Source organism: Sebastes fasciatus, chromosome 5 (assembly GCF_043250625.1).
Source record: "Sebastes fasciatus isolate fSebFas1 chromosome 5, fSebFas1.pri, whole genome shotgun sequence".
Taxonomy (NCBI): Eukaryota; Metazoa; Chordata; class Actinopteri; order Perciformes; family Sebastidae; genus Sebastes; species Sebastes fasciatus.
In genome coordinates, this window is record NC_133799.1 from 10334776 (window position 1) to 10344345 (window position 9570).

General features: G+C 39.5%; 1 protein-coding gene across 1 annotated transcript; it reads right to left on the minus strand.

Annotated features, from left to right (window-relative positions):
• Positions 1 to 1166: 1166 nt before the first annotated feature.
• On the minus strand, positions 1167 to 8472 carry LOC141767565 (alpha-2-HS-glycoprotein). The gene is made up of 7 exons (XM_074635008.1): positions 8155 to 8472; positions 6977 to 7087; positions 6341 to 6428; positions 5384 to 5550; positions 4052 to 4159; positions 3419 to 3505; positions 1167 to 1922 (listed from the first exon to the last, which is right to left on the minus strand). Exons 1-7 carry the CDS (start codon positions 8377 to 8379, stop codon positions 1407 to 1409), a joined length of 1302 nt encoding a protein of 433 aa, XP_074491109.1. The 5' UTR covers positions 8380 to 8472; the 3' UTR covers positions 1167 to 1406.
• Positions 8473 to 9570: the final 1098 nt, after the last annotated feature.

Here is a 9570-nt window from a genome sequence, read left to right on the forward strand (position 1 = left end):
TGAGTGACACTCCAGCAACATACGGGATGACTTATCTCATCTCCACCGCTTCTCCCGTCTCTCCGTCTGCTTTTTTTATTAGCTCTAGTTTCTGTGTTGACAAAAGCAGACGTTGGGTATCTGCAAGCTTTTAAAGCTTTCCTGAGATGTTTGCACTTGTCTTTCGCCTCAATGCTATTTGGCAAAGTGTCAGCCCTGTGGTGAAGAATCCTAATAAACCCTGACATTTCCTCTATTGTCTCTGTGGAGTGGTCGAGGACAATGTTATACCAACCTTGGAGCATTTGTCAAAACTATGACGATAAGACAAAACATTTTCAGATGAGACGGTATCATTGTTGTCATCAGACGTTTTGAAAGAAATTGACATCAGATCAGGGATCAAAGTAAGAGAGTAAGTCGATAATCTTTTTTTTTTTTCAGTGAATGTATTTTTTTCATGTCCTTGAAATATGTTTGTGCAACACAATACTTTTTGCTTGTCTCACAGGAATTTTGCCTCCTCTAAAACTCACAAACAGTAGTTCTTGTGTTCTTTTGCAACACTTTGTGTTTACTCACTTTATTTGTTGTGCTCACGTAAAACATTTTAGGGCAAGTTCAAAGAAAAATGTAATGAATTTATACATTATTATGGCGTGGTGAAATATATTACAAGGGAAGTCAGTACATGAGGTGTAAGAAAACACTACAGCTAATTATTTTAGTGCTGCAACTAAATTGAATTAATTGATTTATTTAAATTGAATTAATTGATTTATTCGTTTAGACTGCAGCAGATCAGTTTCATGCCTTGTATTAGAACTATGTTAAATTGTATCGTCCCTATCAAATAAAATAAAAATCAAATCACGACAAAATGTCAAAGATTTTCCCGTTTTGAAAAGCCAAAATCTCAAAATATTACATTTAAAAAGATATTAAACACATAAAAAGCGTTCACATTGTGAAACTGGAATTAGTAGATGTTTGACTTTTTGTGTACAAATGACTTTAAAATAGTTGCACATTAATTTTCTCTCAAACAACTACTTGATAAATCGACTAATCGTTTCAGCTCTAAAATATTCAGCTCCAAAATCTAAATGTTATGGCTTTATACCACCAAAATATACCGTAAGTATACAGTCAGACTGTTTGCTTAAGTATATAAGTGCATCAAGCAGTTGACAGGTGATTCAAACCAAGATTTATTCAAATTGTTCAAATATCTGATGCCATTTTCAAATACATGTGGTTTAAGCTTGTCTGCTTTGGGAGCAGTATTACAGACAGTAGCAGCAGAGAAGTAATTTCAGGGCCAGTGAGAAGAGGTAGCATTCCTCTCATTAGCACAACTTATTACCAGCCTCCAGTGACGGGGAGCGGATCAGTTTATTGGTCCACCCCCTCACTGGCAGCGCCGGTTAAACTGTGGTGTAACGAGAAGGACCGGGACAGGAGCGGAAAGGAGAAGACCCACTGGGGAAATCAGAAAGGAAGGTGGGGTTGTGAGAGGGTGAGGTCTCCATCAGGTTCTCCATCAGGGCCTGCCGTTTTTTGCGATCACGCCTCTTGTAGTGGAAGTCAAAGGGTGGTCGCAGCGCTATGGGGCCTCCTATCTCCTCAGAGGATGAAGCAGAAGATCCAGCACCTGGTGGCTGCTGTTGCTGGTTTACTAGATCTTCAGCAGACTCACTGGAAGATGAGGAGGAGGGGTTAGAGGGGTTGAAAACGGGGTCGACCACGGGGTTAAAGGGCGCAGGGAGAATGAAATCTGGGTCAAACGGCGCCGGTTGAACAGCAGGGGGCAGTGTGGGGTCAGAAGGAACAGGCAGCGGATCATTTCCTGGGTCATCGATCAGAGGCGGGAAGGTTGGGATCACAGGGTCCAACGGGAGGTCGTGACCCTGAGGCTGCACCGGTCTGAGGATGTCCACATTCTGCAGACGAAGAGACGAGATCACACCAAACTGATATTGTAAAAACTCACTCTCGCTGGCTGCAAAAAGAGTCTCCATCATGCAATATTACATTACACACCACAGCTCTATAAAAGAGTGAGAAGACGACATAATTATAGCACAGGACCATCCGATTTTAAGTTTAAACACACACACAAGCACTACGTACATTCGAAGACACGACACGCAAGATACGACAGAATAATTATACGGCCAGTGGCGTTCATTCATAAAGTTGAATTATCATTTCAAAGGTTGCTTTAGTAACATCTGAAACAAAAACAGCATAAAACATTCATCAAATCTCACTCAGGCAGTGGGTTATTACCTTCCCAACTGCAGTCCCACAGTGTGAAGTGACACTTCATATTATAATTTGCTGAAGTTTTTCACTGACTTTCATCTTTTAGTGACTTGAATGTTCTGTCCTCTTTGGGGTGTACATCTGCTGTGAGTGTTAAACCATTATGCTGTTGTTTTCCTGTATTAATGTACTGCCAGAGAGAATCTAAATAAACTTATTTGGTAGTCAGATTTCACGTGTTGGTGAAAGTATCCCCATAAATCCGATTTACTTCCTTTGTTTGTTAAAAAAGAACAGGAAAGCTCTGAAAATGGTAGAAATATGTTAGTAGATAGAGGATGGAGTTTCAATTGTTTTACATTCTCTTCCTTTCATCCGCATTTTGGACATATTGATTATTTGATTTATTTTTTCTTTGGTCTCTCTTAAAGGTGCTAACCAGTGGCTGGCTGCTAACAGTGCTAACAGTGACAATAACAGTTAACCGAAGTTAGCGTTAACCTGGGGGAAACCCGGGAGTGGCTAACACCACCGTTGGTCGGGAGGATGTTATCAGCTGTAACCACAGTATGACAGCAGTGCAGAGCGGTGGCCGTGATCTAGCCAGTGGGGCACGCTCACATGCACTAACATGCACTAAAAGCACGCGTGGCCGTCCCGGCTATGTCAACAAAGCACGGAGAAGCTTGGATTACAACACAAACAGAGGGATAATGACTTATTCTTTGCTCAGGTAGACATTACTCTCAGTGGTGTAGTGGTCATTGATGAGGTGGGTGTACTACTAGGTAGATGCGTAGGTAACCGAGGACGAAGTGGGTATACCCTCCTATATATTCCAACGGCTTTTTGGCTGATGGGTGGGTGCACTGTAAACCGGCAGAAAAAGAGGTTGGTATACTCCGTATACCTGCGTATACCCTCAATTACACCATTACTCCACTAACAAATTGTTGTTTGCTGCTATATTAACGGTCTGGATATTGTATAGAGAACCTTTAAGAAATTGCAGTCGTCACTTCGGCTTCATTCACTTAAGAATATGACGTGCGTGTTGGTCCATAACATAATTATATCTGACTGTTATGCACCACAACACAAAGGCAAATTCCTTGTATGTGAAATATGTTTCTGATTCTGATGGTAAATATTTCTTAACTGCTTCCTGTACCTGTGCTTTGAACATCTCACAGGCCACCTGGACATCAGGATGGACGTCCAAGTCTCCATGCACAGATCCTGCACAGAAACCTGCAGTCTGAGAGGAGAAGATGAGACATTTTATTCATTTATTTTAGGATAATGGGTCCACAGCTAGAAAAAAGCAACGGGATAGAGCAGGGAGAGAAAAATCATATAGATAATGATAAAACAAATCCATTAAAAAAGGAGAAGAGGACCTGTCAGGCTTCTTTTATAAAAGAGTCAATTACTGCAGCCTTTTAGTGGTGTCAGTTTTAAAACTAGAGATTAATCCGTCATGCCATCAAGGAGCTGCTTCAGTGATAGTACACAATATGCTGGCTGATTGATGTGTATTTAAGTTTTATGAACAACATTAATTAGCGTCATAACAGTGTCAGATTGTCAGCATATGAATCCATTTATTCAAATGAATGGAGCACCTTTCAGACACTGTTGTTCAATGATACTGTCCTTAGAAGAAACATTTCGATGTGTCCAAATCAAGATTGGAATAATATGCAACTCCGGGTTTTGTGTGAATTCTCAAGTATGACAGGTTACTTGTCTGATACGGTATGTTTATGATGTCGAGATAATTTTCCCTTTCTGTGTTGAGTACCTCTGTGTCAGACTCCAGTGTCAGTCGCTGGCAGGTGCCTCTTTCCGTCACTCCCTCTGGACAATCTTGGACTATATACTCCACAAAGCTGGCTTTCACTGGCACAACCTCAAATATAGAAATAACATGGTAAGGAAAGGGCAAATTGCATAAATAAACACACATATAAAATGCAGATACAGAGAGATGGTGTGGTTGCTGTAGTGTAATGGCTATCATCCTGATTCTAGAGCAGAGGTTCCCAACCTGGGAACATAAAATCATAATTACACACTTACTGGATAATTTATACAAAAGTCTGTAAATAAAAGTATTTTAAAAGATATATTTGTTACTACTTAGTTGGTCACATTCTGTTTAAAGCCGGTATTTCTGCACAGTTGCAGATAAAAATCAGGCTAAACTAATATTATCAGTATTATACGATCCGTAGATTAGATAGTGGTGACTGCGTAGGATTGTTTTCAACTCGTGTGATACAAACTTTTCCACTAACTCCACAGCGTTGTAAAGTCCAAAAGACAACATTTATTTAAAAAAAGATTTTGTAATCACTTCCAAAATTCACAACATGCTTTTATTTAACAAAATATTCTGCTTCTCTCCATATTTGTTGGCATTTAGCCTTAAAAAACAACATTTCCACTAATGTCAAAAACCTATTTGCTCTCGTGCCTGCCGCAAAACAAAGGAAGTCTAGCAGCAATCTATAACAGCAATATAAATTATATTTATTTAACCACCTTTATTTCATTAACGAAAGTTGATTTAATAAAAAAAGACTAACTCATTTAATAAACTGAATCACCTTATTCAATTTGAGGATTTTGTTCGAGGATTTGTAATTTTTCTTTAAGGATGACAGAAATGTCATCCTTAAAGAAATGTGAGAATCTTTTCTTAGATAAAAGTAGGGGGGGGGGGCTTCAAGGAAAATAGGTTGGGAACAACTGATGTAGAGCACAAAAAATGTTACCTAGGGAATTAATTAGCAATATCCCCAAGCGCACTATTCAGTTTCTCATTTTCTCCCCAAACAAAAGTCTGGCCAGACAGTACGGTCTAAAGTGCCTTCAGTAGGCCTAATCCTTTGCAACCTTGCCAAACTATTGCATCATTATGGTATTTGTGGAGCAGTAAAGGTACTCATCTGGCACACAGAAGCCCAAAGGTGCACTGTGTCTGCTGCTCATATATAAACACAGAGACTTTTCTTGAATGTCATTTCCCAATAAACCTAACATTCAACACATAGTTGTGTAATGACATCAGCCCGGAGCTTTGTTTGTCCAATCAGAGTTAATGTAATAACTGTATATCCAGTCGTCGTACCTGCACCGAAGCTCTGGTGATCTTCTTCACTCCCATCCCTGCACCCACTGGTGACTGTCTCTTATAGGACGCCAGAGTGACCTGTGCAGCGTTCACAGCCTGTGCGCTGTCTACAGGGAGCAGGGTGGGGCAGGTTGGGCAGGTCAGCTGGAGCTTTTCTGGGGTATCTACAGGAACCAGACAGAGATTATATAGATGATTTTATGGTTAAATTTGCACTGAAATTAAAACTAGCAAGTTTTCATATGCAGCATATGTTGGGCACATGGGCATTGAAGTATTAAGTAAAAGCTGAATTAGCTTTAAAACATGATTTAATAAAGCCCCCATGCACCAATAGTACACACATACAGGTGTTTCAATTTATGTGGGCTAAACATCATTGGTTATAAGGGATGAACAGCTTACAGCTTTAAGATTCCCTTAAAAATATAATATTTGCAGTTTGAGCAGAGGTCAAAATAGGCAAAATAACGTAAACACCTGCAGGTGTTCAGGGCCTTTAAGTGATCTAAAAAATAAATATTGAATCTCAGTTTGAGATTAGGGTAATAGACATTTTTCATGGCCAACATTTTGATTTGTCATAGTGGGAAATGCACAGATGTGACTAATTATATTAATTAGCTTTATGTAGGTGTGCCAGTATTATTAATGTTCACCCGTTTGTGACTAATTAAAATGTCTACAGAGAGAGATGTCTGTTCGAGATAGATTTTCTTTTCTTTCTGATGAGCTTTGTAATGTTATATTACTTGTAGAAAAATTCAAATCAGCACCAGCGGTTGCATTAGTGAGATGCTACATTAATTCTTTAAGATACAAAACCACACCATAAGTCATACAACACAATATGGTAAAATCCATATTTTCTGGTATCAAATCTCCCTATGATATCGTATTTTTCTTTATATGTTCAAGCACCTTGTATTCAATCTAACGTTATGTTAATGTTACCTGGGACAAGTGTGCAGTCGTAGCTGTACAGGTAGGAGTATCCCTCTGGTGTGTGGAGAATGGTGGTGTTACAGTTGCCAGAGATTTGCTGAAAAGAATAAAATAGATAGAAACTCAAGTTATAACAATCAACGCCACTTTACATGTGGCGTGACAAAACTAGGACAGTCCAAGTCTAAGTGACCTTAAATGTATGTACTCTTGTAGTTCCATCTTTGCAAGAACCAAAATTTTAGACCATGAAAGTGAAGACATTTTTGGGAAGTGGTCTTCCTTCTTCAATGGACTGTTTGTGGGGTAAAACTTTGGTTTTAAAGTTTAATGTTAGAATTAGCTGGGCTCAGCGCAAGGGTTTAAGATTTTGGGTTATACTGCAGAAAATCCCCTTATGCAAAACTATTATGTAGAATATATAAATTTGGTAGTATCAAAAAACATCTGTCAACGGGTAAGCAAAAGTGACTTCATAAGATTTATTAAATTAGTCATGACACTTCAAGATAAAGGTGATAGAGTGTTTTTAAATGAGATATTGTGACACTCTTATACTGCCCTTATTGCAGTGTAGGGGATGCACTTTGTCAGTGAGAGTCCTCACAAGCATAGTACAAATACAAACGTGTGTGTGTGTCCTACTGTTTCCATGAATGGTCTGACGTCGCAGCGTTTCCATGGTTTTGGACTGCCGATGTGACACTTGGTCTCCAGGACATCCAGGTCCAGGTAGTACACGTTGCCTGCTGGGCCCTGACATGCACAATGCAAACACAGTAATAAGAGAGAGGGTATACAAACAACACTGTGTGCTCAGATGATCCAGCAGTATTTTTTTGTTTATGGAATAAATAGACACATTTTAGTGTTTATTTGAGGCTCAAATTTATAAGTCTTCTGTTCAGTTACATCTCTAAGTAACCACTTAGGAGGTGCTCTGTGTAATTCCCTATAACACTTTGGACAATATCGATTTTAGCGGTAGCACTGAAAACAAATCTCAACAATTTGAGCTTGGCGTAATGGGGAGACTTTTCAGGTCATGAAGTTGAACTGAGCCTCTTAAAACCTGATCTATCCGACAGAAGGGCTACAATAGCCTTCAGCGGCTGACAGCATGAAGTTCATAAAGCCTGTTGTGTAAGGTTTGTCCCAGCGGTCCTGGACCGAAATGACCCGGACTTTTATTAACAGTCACTTCAGTCCTAAAGGCCTTTTTTCATGAGGCGTGAAAGAGGGTTGGCTTCTCATTTCATGATATAAAATTCTGTACATCAATTTTAATGTTTATTATAAGCGGCATGCGCTGATGACAGTCATTCACAACAAAGTGCATACAACAAGTATTTATTGTTGTTTTCATTCTTTAGTGGTTGCACACTAATGTAATTGCTGCTATTTTTCACGTCTTTGATATAGTTCAGTGGTTCCCAAACTAGGGTCTGGGGACCACAACGAGTCCTTGAAAAGCAGAGTTTAATTCCATTATCATTTCCCCGGAGTGAGAGTCAGCACATTGTGGCAATGTAAGAGGGTGATTTCTGATTAAAAGTTTGACTGTGCACAGTCATTTGTAACAACAAAACACAAATCTTCTCAAATGGGATCCCACTGGCATGAAGATTGGCCACGGTTGGTTAAATCTATCAGTGTGTGACTTCCTTTGTTCACAGGGATGTTTTGATATCAGCAACAACAGAAGGGAAAATAACCTTTCCCACCCCACTCCCCTTGTTAAACATGAACAAATCACCCACTGACAGAATATTACAACAGCCCCAGGCAGCTTTTCCTCACTGGGTGTTTGTCTCTGTACTGACCTGAGCATGGAGGTGGACGTTTGCAATGCGGTTGAGGGCAAACTTGTAGCCATCGACTCGATCCTCATTGATGTAAGTGACAGCCAGACGCGACAGCTTCTCCACTGCTTTGTCATTACAGGGGATGGGAGCGAGTTCAATAGTCGACAGTGAAAAACCCTCGCTGTTCACACGCAGAGTGTGAATGGATAATAGCAGTAATAATGTGCAGATGGATTTGTCCATGGTGGCAGAGGTTCCACACAGGAGCTAAAAAGACAGAGCTGGTTTAAAGTTTGTTCTCTTGTGTTTGCGTACAGACTCTGCAGTGACTTTTGGAATCAAAACAGGACAGGAGATGTTGAAATGATGCCAAGGACAAAGTTTATTGGATGTCAGAGGGCTGGTACCTGTGAATGAATGTTGCAGTGATTGATTTAGCCTGGGGAACACTCTTTCCTATATGACAAATAGAGTGGATGAAAAAAGTTGTATTCATAATATACTAAGGCTGTCAAAGTTTATGCAATAATAACGCATTAGTGCAAATTAGTTTTAACGCCACTTATTTCTTTAATGCATTAACGCAACCAATTTTTCGGAGGTTGTAGTGGGTTCAGTTTTAAAGCCAGAGTGAAGATACTGGCATCATATTAAAATAGAAAACCTAAAGAATCCATTAGTACCAACCATGTCATACTAGCCTGTCGTGAAGGAAGTTAAATAACGCTCCAAACTTGCGCTAAGTTTTGGCGAGGAAAAACTGGCATGGCCATTTTTCAAAGGGGTCCCTTGACCTCTGACCTCAAGATAAGTGAATGAAAATGGGCTCTAGTCTATGGGTACCCACGAGTCTCCACTTGCCCACTATATGATAATCACATGAGTTTGCCATGTTATGATTTGAACATGTTGTTTATGCTAAATGTAGTACCTGTGAGGGTTTCTGGACAATATTTGTCATTGTTTTGTGTTGTTAATTGATTTCCAATGATGAATATATACATACATTTGCATAAAGCAGCATATTTGCCCACTCCCATGTTGAGAAGAGAATTAACTACTTGACGAATTTCCCTTTAAGGTACATTTTGAACAGATAAAAAATATGCAATGAATCCCGATTAACTATGGACAATCATGTGTTTAATTGTGATGAAATATTTTAAGCGATTGACAGCCCTATATTATACACAAGCAAATGTGCATGCACAAATATGATTTGAGGTTATCTTATTCTCAGTGCAGGGGTGTTCTGTTTAATCCTGATCAAAAGATGTATGTAGTGTATTTAAGAGTGCAAATTTAATGCAATAGCCCCCCTTGAACTTGTACCAAAGAGTTACATTCCTGTTCATTGGCTGTAATATGAGCATCTCACCACAAGGGGTCACTGTGAGTCTGGTGTGCTGTACTGGAGGGAATTCTGGTAAAACT

Bases quoted from the DNA above. Each gene is read 5' to 3' on its own strand.
- LOC141767565 (XM_074635008.1), bottom strand. From the start codon at position 8,379: ATGGACAAATCCATCTGCACATTATTACTGCTATTATCCATTCACACT. The intron at 4,160-5,383 runs GTACGACGACTG...TCTATATTTGAG, and splicing joins TCACCAGAGCTTCGGTGCAG to GTTGTGCCAGTGAAAGCCAG. The intron at 3,506-4,051 runs GTACTCAACACA...TTCTCCTCTCAG, and splicing joins CACTGGAGTCTGACACAGAG to ACTGCAGGTTTCTGTGCAGG.